The 22280-nt window shown below is 33.3% G+C and overlaps 1 protein-coding gene across 4 annotated transcripts; it reads left to right on the top strand.

The window, feature by feature from the left end:
• Nucleotides 1–1546: 1546 nt before the first annotated feature.
• LOC120636142 (USP6 N-terminal-like protein) lies at nt 1547–21929 on the top strand. 4 transcript variants are annotated; one of them, XM_039907457.1, is made up of 7 exons: nt 1547–1951; nt 5797–6625; nt 6695–6930; nt 7014–7091; nt 8705–8766; nt 18579–18771; nt 21207–21929. In XM_039907457.1, exons 1-7 carry the CDS (start codon nt 1809–1811, stop codon nt 21583–21585), a joined length of 1920 nt encoding a protein of 639 aa, XP_039763391.1. In that variant the 5' UTR covers nt 1547–1808; the 3' UTR covers nt 21586–21929. The 4 variants fall into 4 exon arrangements, with proteins under 4 accessions (XP_039763391.1, XP_039763390.1, XP_039763393.1 ...); XM_039907456.1 differs by having other exon boundaries at nt 18567–18771; XM_039907459.1 differs by lacking the exon at nt 7014–7091 and having other exon boundaries at nt 21207–21928.
• The last annotated feature ends 351 nt before the right edge of the window (nt 21930–22280 follow it).

Below are 22280 nucleotides of genomic sequence, written 5' to 3'. Positions count from 1 at the left end.
GGTAAATATAACCTTACTTCCTTGTATCTCCATACTTCCTTGTTTATTTTTCAAGCCTACTCTAACAATATTTATATTTGACGCTTCTTTTAAGAGTTACCCTGATGCAAATGTGGCGCCATCCTAATTTAATACATTTAGACGACACTTTTTCATATACACAGATGACTCTCCTTACCTCTACCCTCCATAGTTTACAGCTCAGTTTACAGCTGAGGTTTATAAGGATGTTTTTAGGCCACCCAAAAACCTTGTACCATCTGTTTAACTCGCTGAATGCTGGTATTAAAAAAGAAAAATTGGTATACTGGTATACTGTATATATAACTGGCCCTCTTCTTCTCGTCGGTACTGCCAACACTAATATACAAATTGTGACGCATCACAGACAAAAAATAAATCTTTTTAAATTTTTTTGACAATTCCGATGTAAGACGTAAAATTGATTAAAAAGTTGGGAAATTATTCAAAGAAATAATTGTGTCGTAAACACTCACATAAATATCGGAACCCAAATATTTTACATAGGTAAAATACCAAAATTACCAGCTAACACAGTAACGACACAAATAATAGCAAAAAACCAAGTCAGGGATATATTACTTACTTACATCTTACAAGAACAGAATAGTCGTGGTATCTAAAATAACAAAACTGTTTAAAGAGATAGGTTAGAGGTTTATTCTACAAATAAGTAAGTCAGTCTGACACCCTTGCTTTCGACTCGATCTTGATAAGAGGCCGGATACTCAAAACAAGCAATCTCTAAAAAAAAGAGCGACTAAAATTTATATCATCATCATATGGAGGGTAGAGGTAAGGAGGATCATCTGTGTATATGAAAAAGTGTCGTCAAAATGTATTAAATTAGGATGGCGCCACATTTTCATCAAGGTAACTCTTAAAAGAAGCGCCAAATATAAATATTGTTAGAGTAGGCTTGAAAAATAAACAAGGAAGTAAGGTTATATTTACCACAATATTTTGTACAACGTAAGTTGTTGAAATTCTCAATAATTAATTACTTTAGTCGATAATGACATTAAATTTTTTAACTCGGCATACTTCAATTCATCTACGATTGCTACGTTCATACCATACCCTGTCCACCAGCGCCATTGTGAAGGATTTTTGAACTGTTATTTAGCGCATACAACTGGACACTTTTTCCACTTTTCTCCCATATAAGATGACTCTCCTTACTTCTACCCTCCATACTTCAGAGTAAAAATCCAGCTCCAGTGAAACCAGGCATTTAACTTAGAAGGGTAAAAAGTAGATACGCTAAGTGTGGTCCTTCATATTTATCAGGGTTTATAGCTATTTTTTTGTTAATTACATACAAGTGGGCTTATAAATTATTATCATCCTAATAAACCAATGCCTAATCCGATATTAATAAAAATATATAAATATTACATCCATAACTCGGGACTCGGTTCCAGGGCCGTAGTCTCACAGTTTATAACTATAATTGCTTCACTCTATGGGCGTAGAGCTTTTTTTGCAGTCTGTGAACCCAGTCAAAGAGAATGAAAAAGTTTACAAAAAATATATTTTATTCATAAAATTGTTAAAATTATTTAAAATAGCGGCAGACATTTATATGTAATTGAACTTATTGATATGTCTGTGATGAAAAATCATTCGATGCGAAGGTTGGATGAAAATTTGCGATGTAGCTGTTGATTTTTGTGGCTCTTGTAGTGGACTAGTGGAGGAGGAGGACTAGTGGAAGTTTAGTAGGTCGATTAAGATAGTAGGTCGTGTGGGTGTTCAATCGGTATGTGGCACGAGCAGGCTGTGTTATGAATGAGGAGGCTCTGTTGGCGCGGGCTTTCGAGGAGCGGGAGCGGATATTCCAGAGATACGAGAGGGGGCGTGAAAACCTCGCGGGCCAGATTGACCCCTGGGAGGATCCCGAATTTGAAGATTACCATAAAACTGATAGGTAGGTAATCTAACTATATATTATAATTATAACATTATTATCCGTAATCACCTTTTTACTTTGAATAATCGGAAAACTTTAGCAGACTAGTTATTAGACATTTTAGTTTTTATAACTTCATCATAAGCATATCACAACATATTTTCTTTACAGTAGAATATTAAAGGTGGGTGAATATTAATATTAATATTAAATATATTAGGTGCAGGCAGAACTTATTATGTATAATCAACCAATGCACATTCTAGCATGAAGGTAAGAGTGTTGATCATAAAACGGAAAAACACTTCCACCACCACTAAAAACCAGTCTTATTGCAAATGAGCATTTATAACTATGTGCAATAAAACAACTTTTGGATATCTAAATTAATTTGCCAAGTGAAAGACTCAAAGTTATATTGGTGTTCTTTATCATTGATTTTCTGGCAGCTTTCAGAGAAACATTTGGTTTTCTAAATAAACAAATTCTAGAACTTTGCATGCTGGTAATTTGTTCAGTAGGAGTTCGAAAATCAGGGGACCTCTCTCGTTTGCTTGGTTATTGTATAAAACCTACTCTGCGAAATATATCTCTTTCCGCATCAGCATACTGTACTGCAGTCTAACAATATCAGAATTTTTATAGACCTTAAATGTATTTTTCAATTGAAAAGTAATTTCTAAATTCAATATCAAATATGAGAAAGAACTATACAGGATTAGACTGATGATTGGCCAAATTTAATGATCAATGTTATCTTAAATCATCAGGTGGGAAAATGAACTACTACTTTTTGATATAGGATATAGATAATTATCATTATTAAATTAAATCTACTATATAAAGATGGATTTAGGGTGGGTTCTCGATGGCTAAGATTCAATCTGCCTTGTTGTATTGATTATTAACTTCAGGTGTAAACAGAACCGGCCAAAGTAATCCAAAATAACAATTCCTATAAAATTTTCTTTTGTTCCTAAACCACCCTGTATGGAGTTTAACCAAAAAAAAGACTGGTTGGTTTCTTTCAAGTTATTGCAAGAGACACACCCAACTATTAATTTTTATTAACATAACGATTTTTCAATCATATTGTGATGTTTTGTATTTTTTCATTGAAATTTATTAATTGCTTAGAACAGCAGACTTTCAGATTGTTTTGCAATGCAATTGAATTTTTATTGTGAACATTGCGATTTAAGGTTTACTATGAAAAACACGCAAAAACACACACGACAAACCCTGTCTGCTTGTCCAACTGTTTATCAGGCTATCTCTCCCTGTTTTTGTTCTAGAAATGAGCTATAACTGCTCTTTATTTATCTTTCGACGGCCGATTGGCGAGCGGGCAGCGACCCTGCTTTCTGAGTCCAAGGCCGTGGGTTCGATTCCCACTACTGGAAAATAATCAGTGATGAGCATGAATTTTTTTCAGTGTCTGGGTGTTCATATGTATATTATAAGTATTTATGTATATTATACAAAAAAATATTCATCAGTCATCTTAGTACCCATAACACAAGCTACGCTTACTTTGGGGCTAGATGGCAATGTGTGTATTGTCGTAGTATATTTATTTATTTATTTATTTATCTAGTTTAAGAGTTTATTAATTTGATGATTGTATTTGAAACTTCCATACAAAATAAGAGACTGATATTTATTTATTAAAACCAGCAGTCTTGAAATTGCTCTATTTTCTTGTTTGGATTTGGCCCCATACAAAGAAATATCTAGAAAAATTTATAATTACAAAACCTGAAATGAATACATGGGTCTCAAATTAAGTAATTTCATGCACAGTAAATAAAAATTTTACCTCAAATTTAGTTAAATAAACATAGTTTGTCACTTAGATATGTAAACAGAGTCCTTTTAATTGCTGATTTTGTTGAGAGAGTAATGGTCAATATATGTTTGAAAACCTCCCTGGCACTACGGTAAGCGCCGCAAATTTAAGTTTTAGAAGAAATTTTCTCTGGTCTAGTATGGTGGGAAGCTTTAGCTGTGGCTAGTTACCACCCTACCGACGTGCCGCTAAGCGATTGAGCTTAAGTGTTGCTGTGTGATGTCGCGAAGTAACTGATTAGGGGTTGAATACCAAACTCCCTAACAGGTTAGCCCGCTACCATCTTAGACTGCATCATCACTTACCACCAGGTGAGATTGCAGTCAAGGGCTCACTTGTAGTGAATTAAAATAAAAAAAACTATATTTTCTTACTATTTGTCTGATATTCTATGTATTTTTATTACTGCATGCTCAAGAATCTTATATGTAACTAACTTTTGCCCGCTGCTTTGTTTACGTTAAGTTTATTTTTGATTTGGTAAATTTTAACTACAAAGGTTTAAATGAATGTCTTGCTGCAAATAGAAAATATGAAAGAAAATTACTTAGAAAATCAAAAACTTTCATATGCATTTTCATCTATTTGATGCCTATTAATAAGTTGGATTTTTTTAAATTTGTGAAACACTTATTTCTTGATTTTTATTCGAAATATCTATTTCTTAAATTTATATTTCATACCTCATTTAACCCTCTTAGGGTTAGAATTTACTAAAATCCTCTTTAATAGCTATCTGTGTACAGCTTGATTTGTCAAGTGGTTAGAGCTGTGCGTTGATAGATCAGTCAGTCAGTTAGTCAGTCACCTTTGCATTTTATATTTTATATATATATATATATATATAGATTTTAATAATTAAATTTTCTTTGCAATGCTGAATCTGTGTTTTTTAATGTGTAGAAAAAAAAATTGCTCAAGTGATAATATGAAGTTTAGTGTGGTGATTGTGTCTTGATCTATCCTACACAAGTGAACTTAACTTGCTAATCCAGCTGAAAATAGAGTATTTAATAACACTAAGATGGAATTGGATATGGATAGGATATGGTTCGCTTATAATCGTCTCTATTAATGCATAATGTAAAAATTAACAAAGTGTTATTATAAAAATAGTCTTTAGATAATTACGACATAAATGTTTATCTTCAATAACTTTTTCCTGCAATATATTGAAGCTTCTACTTGCTTAGTTATAAACTGTATTATTTATCTATCTATATATATATAAAAGAAAAAGTGTGTGGGTATGTTCCGTATAGGCTCCGAAACGGCTAGACCGATTTCAATGAAACTTTCAGGGACTCTCTGGATTGACCTGGCTAGTAATCCTGTAAACTTTGGTGACGATCGGAGAACTCCTATTTTTGAACTGTCAAATACAGCTTTTATTTACTATGATGATATTCTATTGTTGAGTGTACATGGGTGTAGATAATGATCTTCACCCGCTCGTGAAGACAATAGAAGATAATGAATACGGAGAGAAATAAATGATTTAATATATTATAAATTAAAAATTTCATGATGTAAGTTTATTGTTTAAATAAAATAAAGCAAAATCTAGCCCGGCGAAGCGGGCTGGGTACGCTAGTTTAATATATAATATAAAAAATAATATCATCTAGTAGATGGCCAGTGGTAAGTCTTGGCGCTTGCTTCTAGAACATGTAAGATCTCAATCTGTTAATCAAAAAATATTGACTTAAAATATTAGACTGATGTGGAAGCAATATAACATTCAAGAATAATTATTTAATCTATTAAATATCTTAATACTGTTTAACTTCTTTATTGGTGTACCATACCTAGTAAGATACATTATTGGCATGAAAGTATAGCAAATTAATACCACTCAAATTATGACACACAACGACAGGTGGCATTGTTGTGCTATGCAATATATTATGTATCTTGTTTTTTCTACCAAAAATTGTCAGGAAAAAGAAAAATATTATATTGGGGATTTCAAAATGCAATAAAATTAATATATTAATTATCAATTACATTTCAGATATGGCTTCATTCACGATGAACGACTCCCGCAGAAAACAGCGCCACAAAAAATTAATGTGGAAGTTGAAAGGGAGAAGAAATGGGTCAAGATGCTTGGATCCTGGGATTCACCCACCACAAGAGAAAAGTTACATAGAAGAATATACAAAGGCATTCCAAACTCTCTTCGAATAAAGATATGGTGCAAGCTCTTAAATGTTAATGCAGCAAAGTCGGCAACCCCCGGAAAGTACCAAGAGATGTTAAAGTTAGCAAAGCAGTGGTCAACAGATGTCAGACAGATAGATTCTGATGTGAACAGGCAATTTCGTGAACATCAGTTCTACAGGGAAAGATATTCTGAGAAACAGTGCTCATTGTTTAATGTTCTGTGTGCTTACAGTATGTATAACTCTGAAGTAGGATATTGTCAGGGTATGTCAGGCTTAGCTGGTGTCTTACTCATGTACATGGATGAAGAAGATGCATTTTGGGCTCTCGCAATTCTTCTCTCAGATAAGAAGTATGCCATGCATGGATTGTATGTTGAAGGATTTCCAAAGTTAACAAGATTTCTAGAACATCATGATAAGATACTAACAAAGTTTATGCCAAAGTTGAAACATCACTTTGATAAATTTGGCCTTGATGCTATACTCTACTCACTAAAATGGTTCTTTGTATGCTTTGTGGAACGAGTGCCCTTCAGTTTATGTTTAAGAGTTTGGGATATATACCTTCTTGATGGAGAGAGAGTTATTACTGCTATGGCCTACACAATTCTGAAACTTCACAAAAAAGCCATTATTAAATTGAATGATATGGACCTAATTGTTAATTATATTCAGGTAGACATTATTTGGCAGAATTAGTATTTATTATTTGTTGATCCTTATTAACCACTTTTTACTTTATAGGTGAAACTACATAAGGATTTTGGTTACGAGGATGATATTGTTATTTATAACTTAGAGAGGTCCATGGAGGAGTTAAAACGAGCAAAGCTTGATTATCCGGGTCCGCCACCATCCACCGAGTTGCCACAACGGCCACTAGGTGTATTTGTGGAACCAGATAAGAAATCAAAAATTGGTCAAAGAGCTGAAAATTTTTCGGAAACTGAAAAACAAGCTAGAGCTACAGTAATCTTGCGGTACGTACAATATATAAGCCACAACACTAAGTGCGTTTGACGAAATCTTATGCATTACCAAATTAGTTTCAATTTCTTTGTAGAGAAGAGGAGATTGTTGTTCCTAGTAACAAATTAAAATATATGTCAAAACTAACTCAGAAGGACACCAATAGTACAAGGTATGAATTTCTTCAATGTGATTTTATAAATGTTCTTAAGATTACAATACAATTCGAGATTGCAAAAACCTTTAAGATAATACAAAATAAATATAAAAATAAAGTTGGCCATCTAGAATTTCTAGTTTAAAAATAAATATATAATTTGTTAATAAAAATAATGCCGTCACGCGACGCCTGGCGGATGAGAAACGTCGAAGTTTTTAATAGAATTTATAATGAATAATATAAATTCTCATAAAATAGAAATTATAAAATTAAGATATTTTTCTTTATGTTTTTATTAATATAGTGCATTGTACAGAATATAATTCCAAAATATGTAGAGATAAAAGAGCATGATAGTGTATGCTGTGATGGCGTGCAAGGTTCTACTTCCTAATTGTACAGTAATGATGTTACTCAAAAAATAATTGAAGAATGGTTAATGTTGAAAAGACAAGATAAATTAAAATAAATGGTAGTGTAAAAATGTATGTATCAATGGTAGTGTATTCAAAATACTCACATAATAGAAATAAATTTACAGAAAATCTAAATATAAGATATTAATTCATAGCTTTGAGTCCCAATATTTTACCATCAGTGTTCACAATAAATAATGGGCAATAGTAAAAATTTATATAGTTTATTTTTAATATGTGATATTTTTTGGATCCCCCATAATAATAGTGAAAAATACGTTAGAGCCAAGGACTAAAATCGCCTGTAAAAAAGGATTTCCGGGTTTTGACGACAGGATGCATCGGCTTACACGAAACTACAAACTAAATTATTGTGTCATGTGTATATCTTGGGCAACATTGTCTTATGGTATTAGCTTAGGGGGGGGGGGGGGGAGCTTATTGAACTAATTGTGTCATATGTATGTAAATAAATTTAAATAAGAAGGTGCAATTAGGAGAAATATAAACTTGTAGTGCAGTTTACTAGGCTGCATAAAATTAGTAATTCATTTAAGGGTAATTGTATATCATTTTATATCATCAAATTAGTCCATGAAATCCTTGAGATGTCTCTCAATAACAAAAAAAACCTGGCTTAGTTTCTTCTAGGCTCTCCTTAGACCAGGGCGCGTTTGGAATCCTCCTAGCTTTAGTTTTAAGTTAAAAAATGCAGTTATTACCATCACCTAACATTAGTGTTAACATGTTGTAACTATGAACGTTTACACGCATAAGGGCCTGTGATAAGGTCAACATGAATAAAAAAATTTTAAATTTAGAATTTTTATATCTTGGGAGATATCCTACAGTGGATGTCCTAGGGTTTAAGCTTACGGGGGCTTATTAAATAAACGTGGCATACCGTCGGAATAGCTGCGTAGTGTTTTTTCACGTTTTTTAATAAGGCTGAACATGGCTAGCATAGGCTTGATACATTTTCTCCACGGGTAAAGGACAAAATGTTTATCTTACTTCACACTGTTTTGTAAAATTCTCCTTTATTCTGTTGCCGTATTCTGGTAGGGGGACAAGTAATGTTATCCCTTTTCGTGATAAAATTTAGGCCCCAGAAAAGGAGCCGTGTAGGTGGTATATAAGGAGATAAACTTGGCGTTAAAAGTGACGAATTATGTTAAGTTTTTTAAAAGAATTATGTGCTTGTTGCAGGCGAGAGAAGGCGGCACTTGATTTGCAGGAGTTGCGAGTGTCACAGAGCGATACGGTCTCAGGTAAATTGGAGGCATCGCCCTCAACATCGCGAACCACATCCAACGATAGCCTAGACTCTGATCAATTCACGCATTTATAAATTTTTCCTTAATGATGGCACACCATTGTATGATCGTATCATGAAATAGCGATGTTCTAAATTTTTAACTAATTGATGAAAACAGAAGAAGCAATTAATGACAGTTTAAAATTTATATCGTCGTGCTTACCAACATTCTTTAATATTTTTTTAATTATATTAATAATTAAAAAAAAATAACAATCGATGGTTTTGGAACAGATACCATAATATATTTTGAGAAATAACATAGTCCAATGGTGTGGCCATGAAGTATTCAAATATACAAACACCCTTATGCATTATTTATTGTAGATTTTATAACGTAATTAAGTTATATTTCTATATTAACTTTATTAGTATTTAATTCAATTTCAATATATTTTATAGATAAAAGTTGAGACCAGAATATGGTCTGTCATCTAATATGTTATTTATTTTATTTTTGCATTGAAGCTAGTGTATCTATGAACACTGTCATAGCACGGACATATGCAACAAGTCATCCCAGGGTTACTATTGTCCGAAAAGTGACAACACCTCACGCTCAGTGTTGGTATTGTTATTACACAAAATTTAATTTGACTCATCACAAGTGTCGACTCCAGGGCTGGAGTGACGAGTTGCGTATGTGTACCCGGTTTTAAACATCTGGACCTAGTATTTATTAAATTATTAGAGTTTTAAAGTACGCATGCTTTGTGTAATTAATAAACCCAAATATTTAGTATTTTTAGTAATTAAAAGTTTGCTTGGTAAACAGTAAATACATTTTATTCTATTTATACTCTAAAAAATCTGTAGTCGTAATTTGCAGAGTTGGATTGTGTTGCTCATTGCTATTTTGTTAACGTTAATTTTTATTAACCTACAAGTACAAATTAATTCTTTATTTCCATAGGTTTTCGATGTATAAAAAAAAATTCGATATTACAAACTTGCGGTAATTATATAAAATATTATATCCTTATCAATAGGGATATATATTTGTCACTCTATTTAATATTATGTACTTGAAGAGAAGTCTTTTTTAGCGGCATGGAAAACAACATTAGATTATATATCCTTAAATTGTTTAAGTCATATTTTGTAGTTTAGGGTTTAATTACTTACAAAACTTCGTAAGTGATGTAAGTAGATAATTTCACTATTAATATTTTTACATAATTAACTCCACTGATCATTGTTATACCACTGATTGATTGGATAACTATGTATTTACAAACTTTATTATTTATTAACTTTAACATATAATATACTCTTTTTGCATAATAGCTAAGCTTAAAACAAGCAGCCGATGGAAGGCTGGGTTTGTGGATCCAAGGGGTAGGTCATGGGAAGCTATAAATTTTTTTGTAACAACTACAATGATTGATTTGGCTATAACTTATTTTAAGCGATTATCAACATTTATGTGAAAAAGTAATTAGAAGAGGCATTTATCCTACTAAATGAATTATTTCGAATATTTGGACATCCTTTATCCTTTGGGTTTTCCTCAATTTTCTTTATTTAAAACCTTTATCTTTGTATTGATATATATAATATAATTTTTCTATGCGTGTGTTTGTCTCTTCACTCCTCCTAAACGGCTGGACCGATTTGGATGTGTGTGTATAATTCATTGGCAGCAGCGAGCAGAGGGTACGGGCATCGCCTCATTACCCGGATCGGGTTTCGCGGGGAAGCTTTGCTTCTCCGGTATTTTATTTAAGCGCTAAGTGCGCTAAGGTACGCCTTCATGTGTAGGGCCTTCTGGTAGGGTGCTTGAGCCTGCGGCGACAAGTCCATCATGGCACTTGGGGCTCGTGGGGAGGTGAATGTCGGGTCCGGTAGTTGGTGCGCTTCCTAGTCGTTGTCTTCGAGCAGTCGCCATATTGTGGGGGGTGATGTTAGGAGCTCCCTGGGGGAGTGGCCGGCTTTCTGCTTGGCGTCAGATTGGCGGAGCGGGGTCAATCCCTGATTTCACTGGGTTCCTAGAAAGTTTGAAAACACAATTCTATCCGGCAGTTGGCGCTTTGCAACCGGACAAGACGATGTCTGCCGGGTCCGCTAGTTTTTTTATAGAAATGGATTAAATATATATCTTCAGAACTTTGTACTATTGTTTATTGCTAACAAGATCAAAACAAGATCCCGTTCCGTCACTCCGCCTATTTGTCATCTCAATCTAATAATGGGTGTATCTTTTCAAAGTTTATGCTTTAGTATTGTAAGTTTAGGATAACAGTCTCGAACTGTGTTACTTATTAGGTTAGTCGATATTTCGAATTATAATACCCGTGTCCACCATCATTTGATTTCAGACTTGTTTTCATGTCTGTATGTCGTTCTATTGAAATTTCTCTCTCAATCATGTGAATGAACGTACTATCTTTCTTTTCTTAACCTTCCTCTAAATATCTATCTTTTGTATTTTTTACAAGTTGTTCTTTAATTGTGCCCTGTATAAAACGCCTCTGAATTAGAAACTCATTTTTATTAGTTTTGTTAATGAATTACGATATTTTTAAATTTGCATTTAAAAATTAGTTATTTCAGAAGTAATGAAGTAATCGTGATATTAGTTTAAAAAGTGTAATTAGCCAAAATAATAGCTAAAACGTTAACGTGTTACAATAATGTGTTAGAAAGATTTTACGTGATTAACTATGTCTGTATAACATCATGTGTTTATAGTTCAGGGAAATAAGCCATAAATTTATACCTAAAAAATGTATTATGACTTTTAATCAAAAATGGAAAAATAGATAAGGGGCTGAAAATTTAGTTACCGTGTAAAAAATGTGTGAAAGTCAAATTTAATCAATAATTCAAAGTCAAAGTCAATTTGAAAGCTTTAGCTATTTACTTAACCCATATTGCCAAACGGTCGCCCATTTTAAGTATAATAGTAAAATATCGTATCGTATTAAATGAACACTGAATTAAACTGCTTCTAAATTTACAGCTTTGTATCTAATTATGTCAGGAACTGTTAACTAAAAATTAACTAATAACTAGTTTTATTATTATTCCGCCCACCTTTGATATACATCTAAATTACTACTAAACATTATTATTCGTTCACCATATCCATATTTATATCAGGAATGCATAAGTGTGTCTTTTTATTTGTTTGTTTGTTACCTATGCCCGAACTAACCACTGCACTCATGTTAATGAAATTTGGAACATATAAAGCTTGCATACTGCGGATGGACATAGGACTTTTTATCATGGAAAAGCACCAGGATATCGTGCCCGGAAATTAACCTTAGCACGATTTAGCAGTTTAACCTAACTTGGCGTAATTATGCATAAATCCATCTTGCAAAATGGCGACCTACATAGGATATTTTTATCACGGGAATACTAGTCGCTTAACGTTTCCTGAACCTTTTTGAAAAAAAAAACAATTAAAAAAACACGACCGGTGCTTGGATGACAAACCATGTGAATCAGTCTCGAGAGCATCGTTGATTTCGTATTTGGGGAGTAAATTTATATTTATTTATTTATAACATGTGTATGAAGCATAAAAGTTATTTCTTTGTAAAGCATTATCGTTGATTTCGAAATAAACTATGCATTTACGAGAAAATATTTTTCTCGTAATATTTACGTAAACCTTTATGCGAATCTGATACGATAGTAAAAGACAGTAGGCTGCAAGCTTAGTTAACCGACTCGAAAAGTAGGGGTTTTCTGAGGTGGTCCCGCACTGTCAACCAGTCAGGATCTGATGAAGGAATCCGACGGAAATCGCCAGATATATATCAATTGTAGACCGATTTTAATTGGAGTCAAGAACCTAAAAGAAAGCCTATTAATTGTTCAGGTGTTTAAGAGCAGTGGATGGATGGGAAGTGTAAGACAATCTTCTTCACCTTTCTATTTCTCGTAGTGATATTTAGTAAATTTTTATACCCTGAAAACGCTTGATAACTCGCTTGATTTAGACATCCTTAAAAAATTCCATCCTCCAGCTTTCTATCTTACTTTATCATATCGACCAAATGACGCATGTTCAACGTTGTCTCTAAGATCAACAGGCGTAAAAATGAGCCCGAACACATTATGGTAAGAGACCCATTGAATTTCAATATTCAGCTGAAAAGGTTTGCTGGCTGGTGAATTCTACACTCCAACCAACTCGTGCCCTTATTAAAATGACGACAGTTTGAAACTGATTTCAACTGCAGAACTGTTTCCATCCCTTCAAAGATTGCTACACTGTGTGATTTGAATAATAGAAAAGTGGAAACTGTCAATAACGTCGGGTCTTAGTTAAAAGCATCGTAAATATAGACTCTTAACCCGAGTTAACGATCCTAACCCATTAAGTTCATGGAAGGTAGATTATATGAGTCTTCCAAAGACTCGATAAGCAGATCTCTAAATCATACGCATAACTCCGAAAACTACTTCCAAAGTATTTTTTTATTGCGTTTAAGTAACGATTTTTTTTATCCCCAATATATTACCATTGACTTTAGTATTCGTTAAAAGTGTGAGTCAATTTGATAGTCCGTGACTTGGACGGACGGATAGGTAGACAGACAGACATACAAAAAGACACACAGATGCCAATAATGATGAAACTTAGTGGTCCAACGAGCATTCATCATTATGAAGCAGATCTTAAAATAGTGCACTCGAAAACTCAATTAATATATAAAAATCCACCTTTTAAATTTTTTTTAAAACGGATATGATATTATTTTATTATACAATTTTGTTTGAACTATATCTATATATACCTATGGATAGAGTACCTCGTGTATTGTTTATTTTCATTGAAAAGCGATGTTTGTATGGCTAGTTATAGTGATTCAATTATAATAATTTTTACACAAATGTTAATCATCATTTTAATAAGGCAACGCTTTTGGAAAAAATGGTTAATTACTATAAACCCCATGTTGCTAAAAATCTGATCACCTGCGCGACATAGTTACTTCTGTTGATATAACAGCTGTCGCAGAAGGTTCGGGTGTAAGAAGCGATAACTACATTTTATATTTTTCATCACACTTGCTTGTGACGAGAACCTTATAACATCGACATAAGGCCAGATAAAATCGTCATAATCCAATCCATCCATTAGACACGCGTTTTATTTGAAAAAATACCGTACTTGTACTTTATTTATGATGACCCGATTTAGTTTAGTTTGTACCTGCGAGTTATATGAATGAAGATGGACCGCTTTTAGTTCAGCCGGGTAGTGTTTTATTAACCTACAAAGTGGTTTTATTCGGCTAAAAATAGTACCTATTCATTGCCCTAAATGAACAATTATTTTTACCTTATCAATAAATGAACGTTTAATTTTATCAAATTATCCACAATTCTTAAGTAGTTTTATTTTAAACATGATTCAAACATGAAAATATTCCCTTTTTCTGTTTTTAATATGTACGCGCGAACGATGCTGGCTGTATAACGGTTTACCTTCGCGGGCGAAAATAAAAGCCATAGCGCGATTTTTCGTGATTAATGTTTTGTTAATATTTTCGCTTTTTGGTACATTGTTAATAATTTAAAATTTCCAGTTTAAATTGGAAAGTAGAGCAATAGTAGATTATACTCCGCTTGAAATAATAATTAAGGCGCTAATCGCGAGTGAATAACCTATGTCGACCAAAATCTAGAGTGCGGCCTACAAAACTCTCATACTATTATTTTCTGAGTACGTATTTAAAAGTTTATTGTGTTTTTTCCTCGCAAGTGTGATGAAAATCTTCGTATGAAACGGGTATGGTACATTACTTGCTACACTCTCGGTTTTCTTAGCGCATTCGCTTTTAGCTCCTGCGCTAATACCGCGTCGACTGTAACATGCCATATTACAAACTAGATGCATAAACTACTTTTAACTAACTTTTGAATTCCAGGACAATTAAGAATATGCCATTTTTACATCACATTTAATATTATTTCATCTATAAGAAAAGTCGTAAGTGCTCGAAATCGTTCCAATAGTTGGTTTTTTTATTTACACTGTAATCGTTGGAAAGATGTTTAGTATTTGTGTGTACTCTTAAATATTTATTATGTGAATCAAATAAAAGCTTGATTAAAACCACTATGAAAAGCTAGTTCGTAGAAGAACCAGTAAAAAGCGATACTTATTATTATTTGTGTTACGTTGTAAATTTTTCTGATTATAACAAAGCTTACTTTAATATTGTATTGCTGAGGTCTAAGGTCGGTGTCAAATTATTAAGACAACATTGACACTGAGTATTGCTTGCCAATTTATACGTTTTCTCACTTTCCGCACAGAACTGACTAAATATTTTAATGTTATCGATTATTTTGTTTAATTTAATTGGTGCACTAGCATGTTCGTGATGGTACGGCGGTGGGTTTATGTCTTTATTAACAATGTGCAGATAAGTTGCCTAACACTTTCAGCTTTAAGATAGCGACATACTTTTATGCTGACCGCACTTTACAATCGAACCGCACGTGATAGTCTTTTTCGCACTGATTTAAATATTAAATCTGGCCAGAGAGATGAAAAACGTGTTCCTTGCGGCTCGTTCCGTGATTGCAGCTCAGCTGAGTCAATAATTTACTAACAATTATGTTAATAATTTTTAAATTGTTCATACATACCACATATATGTCTTTCTAATATCGTATATATTTCATTTATATAGCATAATTATATATATCGCACATTATCATCATTTCGCTATGTTATATTGTGAGCGTCAAAGGGAATCTCTGCTCCAATCCTAATTCCATCTTGGCTTTCTGTTCGTTGCATAAACCCACCCCTATCTTCATTTTTTTAAATTACGCTGCTTGTATGTACGTATGTTATAGTATTATTGATATTGTGTTAATAGTTGTAAGTGACATGCGAACTTAAACTTATTATACAGATAAAATTTGGGAAATGAAAACAGTTATTAAAAATAAAATGGTTTTCAATTGATCACGTATTTTATTAGAAACATTTATTTCGAGAACGTTAGGATAAAAAGGTGGCAGATTAAATATGTTTTCTATTTTTAGTTTTGCCGCCGGTTGTGGTATGAAGCCGCCAAAATGTAGTACATATCAAAATACCTAAATTATGGTAGGTTTTAGAGGTATACTTGATGTAGATATCACATAGAGTCATCAGTGTCATACGTAGATACCAGCACTGCAGTGTATCTTTCTTTGCTTTACTTTAAATTTATAACTTTGAAAAAAAAATTTAATTAAACAATTATTATAAGATGTGTATGAAGATGCTCTTGAAAAAGCTTCTTACTAACATTGTCACATTTTGTAGGGAACGTAAAAATAATTCTTCAGTCTTAATATAAATTGAGACTGAAGATTTCATATAAATTTCAATTCAAAAATAAAAATAATTTGAGTTTTTGACATTCCTATTAAGTACATTATTATTTTCCTTCAGATGAAAACGCAACCAGCGCAGTTCCTCTTCACACATCCCACGCCTCGATGAATATCCTTCAAGACAATCCCATTCCTTTCTCAATTTACGCCTTCGAAAACGATGCCGAAAACCAAACATACCTTGTTAAAGTTGATAAGAACAGAAAAAAAAATCGTAGAAAACATTAATTTATGATGTCCATATAATTTAATGAATGTAAATAACAAATAAGAAATAAAAGTTTGTTTGAGTACCTATTTTCAGGTTAAGAGCAGAGATTTTTTGTTTTATATATTTTGCATGTGGTGCTTTTGGCACGTTGTTTGCTTGAGTGTGTGTGCGCGCAACATAACATGAGGTAAGTAATCAGTTTTTTTCTGCATGTATTTTGTTTCTCTCCGCTCTAAGTCATCATATGAATTTTATCACAAAATTCTATGGTTGAATAATATATTCGATTTTGTCCAATTATATTTTTGGCAGAGTCTATGATACAAACATTTTGGTCGTTCTTTTTATCTATTTTATCTGCTTTATTTTATTTGCTTCTACACGTATAGCCGCCAAATTAGGTCACACATGGGATATAATAATACCCTTATTATCTATCAGAGTTACGTTCCTACACTTTTTCTAATTCCCTAAAATGTACCATTTCAAATAAGAAGCAAAATAGATGGCGATCATTTATGAAAATTTTATTTTTTGTTTGAATTAGGAACATCGTGAGCGCTATGCTAGCATGTGATTTTCCTAGAGCTTACGATGTTGTAGAGATTATCCATCTTAGGTAAAATTGACTATTTACCATCGCACACAACTTCGACTCAACACCAACTCAACTGAAACTAAAATGATCGAAGTAAGAGATTTATGTCTTATTGTCATATAAGTGTATGAAGCGTCATGCACGCTTTGTATACTACATAAAGTTTATGACATGTGTCTTTAAGACAATTTTTAGCTGCGTAGGTGCTGATATTGTGTGCGAAAGCCATCATTGGCTTAAAAGATTGGTGAATAATCAAAGTTTGCAACAGTTTTGGACGATCATCTCGATTCGTGCAGCTAAAAATTAGAAATATGTTCTTGATACAGAAATATTACATTACAATAATTTAAATAATGTTTTCTCTTTTTTATTGAGTCTCATATCAACCACGGGGAACTTAAATATTAAAGTATAACCAACGCCATTAAAGAATAAGTTTATGAAAGGCGGCCAATGACGCATCTCTTGCGCAAAATATACGGGTTTGCGAATATTTTGCGAATGCGATATCAAGACATAATCACCTATTTATAAATCAATTGTTTAAAGGCGCGGATTACATATATATTAACCAAAAGTTTTATAGTTCTATAATGGTGCACAGATTTTTTTCTTCGGCTTCTGCAGGTATCAGTTCTGAACATTTTATTTTGACACAAACCCTCTTCGAGAAATAGATGTTAAACTTTAGTTATCGTCCATGTTTCGGTGTATCGTTATGTGACTAACATGAATATTTCAAATATTCATGTTAGTCCTACCAGTTAAAATACAACGCTATTTTGTCGCTAAAGTACCTACCGTTAGTCTATTTTTAATTATTTGTTTGTACAAATGGTACGTTAAAATAGAAAATAAAAAAAACATCCATATAAATTTTTTTCTCATCCTAAATATCAGAATTTTGGCCTGCCCTTTTTTAAGGTAATTTTGAACGACACTCTAAAACTGGTTTTTCGTGTTTTATACTATGCAGTATCTTGTCAGTGTTCATTTTAATGATAAATACTATGGTGTAAATTCGCCGTCAGGTTCGTCTACTTATTAGGTCAGTTTGTTTGTTTGTTCTAAGTCTTTATTGCACACACACATTTAATGTAAATTAAACACAAATACAGAAGAAACTTAAAAAAAAATAAAAAATAGAGTGTGCAAAGGCGGTCTTATCACTAAAGCGATCTCTTCCAGACAACCTTCGACGTTAGGATAAAAAACGAAGAAACAGAACGGTCAGTTGTGTTGTTGTTCTCATTATATCCGTTTCGATAACGATTCCACATATTTTGATCAGAGAGATCAGATCAGATGCCGAATCTTAAACCTTATTTTGGGACCTGTATGTATAAAGATCTGATTAGGAACGTTTTTATGAATTTTCCAATCTTCTCGATGGCAAGTGTCTACTAAAAAGATCAACTTGTAATACTGTTACACTTAAAAGAATACAAGTAGGTAAAAAAAAAATCTAACCTGTGAACATTTTGCAATATTGTGTGCGGTAGAATATATCTGTTATATGTGCTTATATCCGTTATATGTGTACATTTGTTCAATTAGAACGGTGTAAAAAATTGTAAAGTAGTGTTGTGTTCAGATCACAGTGGCGTGGCGAGTGGGGTCCGTTGCGAGGACTCTGTCTCGGCTCTGGGGTCACGGCGGTCACTGGCGGACACCAGCGTCACGAGTACCGCCGACCTGAGCGTGTTCTCGAGCGGTCGCTCTCACGCGCCTGACAACTCGCTAGACACTCACAGCAACATCAGCGACGACGGCACTGGGTCAGATGGGTGAGATTATTACCTTTTATCAGGTGGGAGGCTTCGGCCGTGGCTGGTTACCACCCTGACGATTGAGACGTGCCGCTAAACGATTTAGCGTGCCAGCACGAATTCGCGTAGAAACCGATTAGGACTTGGGGGATTTTCATATAACTGCCATACCCACTAATAGGATAGGCCGTTACCATCTCAGACTGCATCATCACTCACTATCAGGTGAGATTGCAGACAAGGGCTAACTTGTAGCTTGTGTGCAGTGGTATGAAATAAAAATGCAATCATTTTGCCTTTTCCAGACATCGGTACTAGGTCTGTTGTACACGTTACTCTAAGCTAAACTATATTAGCAGTCTAAATATAGAGCCATACCTTTCACTATGCTCTTCGTAGAAAAGGATAGCACTACTTCTAGAACTGCCAATTTTGCCTAGTTTAGAGAATCGTGTACAACAATATCGGCGCCATTTATCAACTAATGCAAAACAAAAGCCAACTTAACCCTTTAAGTAATTAATGTTAGTATACTGTGACGTAATTGCGTAAAGGGAAAAGCACAAATTATCTGTTTTCCTTGGTCCAAGTTTTGTTACAACACCACTTACAAATTCATACCGGAAATGAGTTCATAAGCGTTCTGTAACTTTAGATAATTTAATTGGCATTAAAACCTTTTACAAATACCAGCTATATTGTACAAGTGTTAAGATTCAGTTATTTCAAAGAAATGAGAAATATGCAAAGCGGTAACTGCCACTGCTTTGTGCTGATTGTGTCTTTTGCTTTTTCTAACGCGTCGATGTTGTACCTTAGTGTTAGTTCATCGATGGCACCAAATGAGATAGATCTGGAATAGTTTTAAGGCAAGATTTATTTCGAATAACAAACATTATTACGCACTTCTAAATAAGTTATAATGAGAATATTTGATAAATGAATATCAAAGATCGAACCACCGGACATCTCTTTATTTCATTGTGTATCGATCGAGTGAGTCGATTTGAAGTAGTATCGAGAATTATTAATGTATTTATGCATTTATATTTGCGTAGATATTAAACTATTTTGCCGTCAGATATCAAGAAATTTTATATATACTTTTGCATTTATTTTTATTTAGTATTTTTAAAAAACTAATAGAAATTAGTTTTTTTACATTTCACTCACCTTACCATTTTGTTTAATACCTATAAAATCTGGGTGAATAAGTAAGTATCTTATGCGGCTACTGACATAGTTTGTGATGACGTCACGTAATAATTTATTCCTCTTTTCCTTCTAATGAACTGTTTGACAACATTTCAGCAAAATCAGTTTTGTTTGATGATTATCCCTGTGTGAAATGCACGTAAATAAAAAAGTAAACTATAAATAACATTTAAATAGCTTTATATACATATTTTATGTATTATAATAATTGTTCGTAATCAATATACGGCACTCAAGGTGGGGTCAAAGGGACCGCAGCAAAGCAAACCGGTGGCAGAGTTGGCGGTCTCAAACTAAGACCTATACTTAGCCATTGCCACTCCAACGAGTCAAAAAACACTGAATCTTTAGCAGAGGCAAGGGTAAGGTGGGTCATTCACTCACTACCCTAAACGATCTTCAAATATCTCAAGCTAATTTTGCCGTTCATATCTCGCTAACGATTGACTTCTTTTAATTATACATTAAAAATAAATACGTAGTTCTTTGGATACAACATAAATTTTCACATTTGATGGCATTAGCGCTATTGATATTATATTAAATTTGATGTCATGATTAGTAGACCTAATAATAATTCAAATTAAGATTAATATAGTGGTGTTCCCATTATGTATTATAATTATGTGAAATTTCATATTTTTGTGGGCTGTCAAAGCAATTTACATCATCATCAAAGATATTTTCTCGTCGAGCTATCTAGCTTCCAGCAAGAATCCTTATACTTTATATTTACTGGACATGCGTTCTGAGTTCTTGCTTCGTTCTACTGTATTACAATATACAGTATTTGATTTAAAAATATGAATGATAATCATTAAAGGTCGGTGAGGTCGTTGGCGAAAAATGGACGAATACATACATCCTAAAGAACATTGCCATTTGTGCTTTGCTCGCCGCTGTTTATTTATTCACGTACGCATTGCTTATGTGCCATATTATGTGTACGTGTATTTAGAATAGATGGCCAGAAGCTATTACCTATCTCATGAATAAAAGTAGTGACAAGAGTTATTAAAGATATGCTATATTCTCTAGTGCCATTATCAGGAGTAATAATATATATAATAGTATTTTCATTTATATACATATCATAATTAGATAGCTATTGCATTGAGTTCTAGTTGAGCATATACTTTTATATGTACAATGTATATGTTATCTAGTTAGCTGTGTAATCCGTTCAAAGTGGTTTTTTTTAAGTTTAAAATGTTAACTTTATGGTTTCGGTATTTCAGATCAGGGATTTGCGGTTTGAGCATACAAAGGGCGCCGTCCACCGCGCACTCGACGCCAAGAGGCACGCCCCACCCTCCATCCGTGTCGCCTCAGTCTGAAGACGTGGTGCGTATCCACGTCACGTACAATCCCCTGGCCGCTAGTCCCTCGCACTTGCAGCCGGTCAGTCTACCCAAATATAAATCGTATGCGGAGGAACACCACAAGCCTGTATCCCTGGGGTTCTACACGAGCAACGGCGCCACCAATCTCCCCTCCGATAACAGGATCAGGATACAAGTCTCGTCGGACGAGCTTCTGACCCCCGTTGTAGACTCCGGCCGCATCATAACGCAGCACTACATTGAATCTCACTCGGGAATCTACGATATAAAGTAGATTTTCTGCTGGTATTATTGTTGACCTTGAAAAGGGAATATTATTATATGTACCTAGTTCATTAAGTTGGCTCGAGATTGATATGAATTTAAGATTGTATGAATTATGAATGTTTTTAACGTATCCAATTCCAAATATTTGTTTAGCGAAAAAAGGTAAAACGTATATATGTGAGTAGGTGTTATTTTTAAGGTTGCAGTGATGCCATATTTGGGGTACAATGGCGCTCATTCCATATTTGCGTGTTTAGGTTACGTCAATTCATGAAGTAATTACTACATTGGTAAAGGTTCATAGTTTTTTTGAAATAATGGTGTAATATCATATATTATAGCTAATATTGTTCATATTTGTTTGTACAGTAATAGATCTCTAAAACATTTTCAGTAGAACAGTTTTAAATAGATCATTATCTTTCAAAAGTATTATATTATGTTGCGAATGTATTTGATAAGACTTGCTCATTCTAATGATCTTTAGTTATACTAAATAGATTTCAAGAATCTCAGATTATATACAGAAATCTCATTTTTATTAAACATCTCTACATTGAATGAAAAGTCAATTAATATTTTTTTATTCCTTAGCTAATCTTTATATAATAATTAATTTTATAAATGAATACTCCTCATAGTTATACCAAGCGGGTTCTTTACCCATTTCTTCCAATATTTATATACATTTAAATAAAATAT

The sequence above is a fragment of the Pararge aegeria genome, chromosome Z (assembly GCF_905163445.1).
Source record: "Pararge aegeria chromosome Z, ilParAegt1.1, whole genome shotgun sequence".
Lineage (NCBI taxonomy): Eukaryota > Metazoa > Arthropoda > Insecta > Lepidoptera > Nymphalidae > Pararge > Pararge aegeria.
Note: the sequence above shows the minus strand (reverse complement) of the source record. Positions and strands in the feature narration are given on the sequence as shown.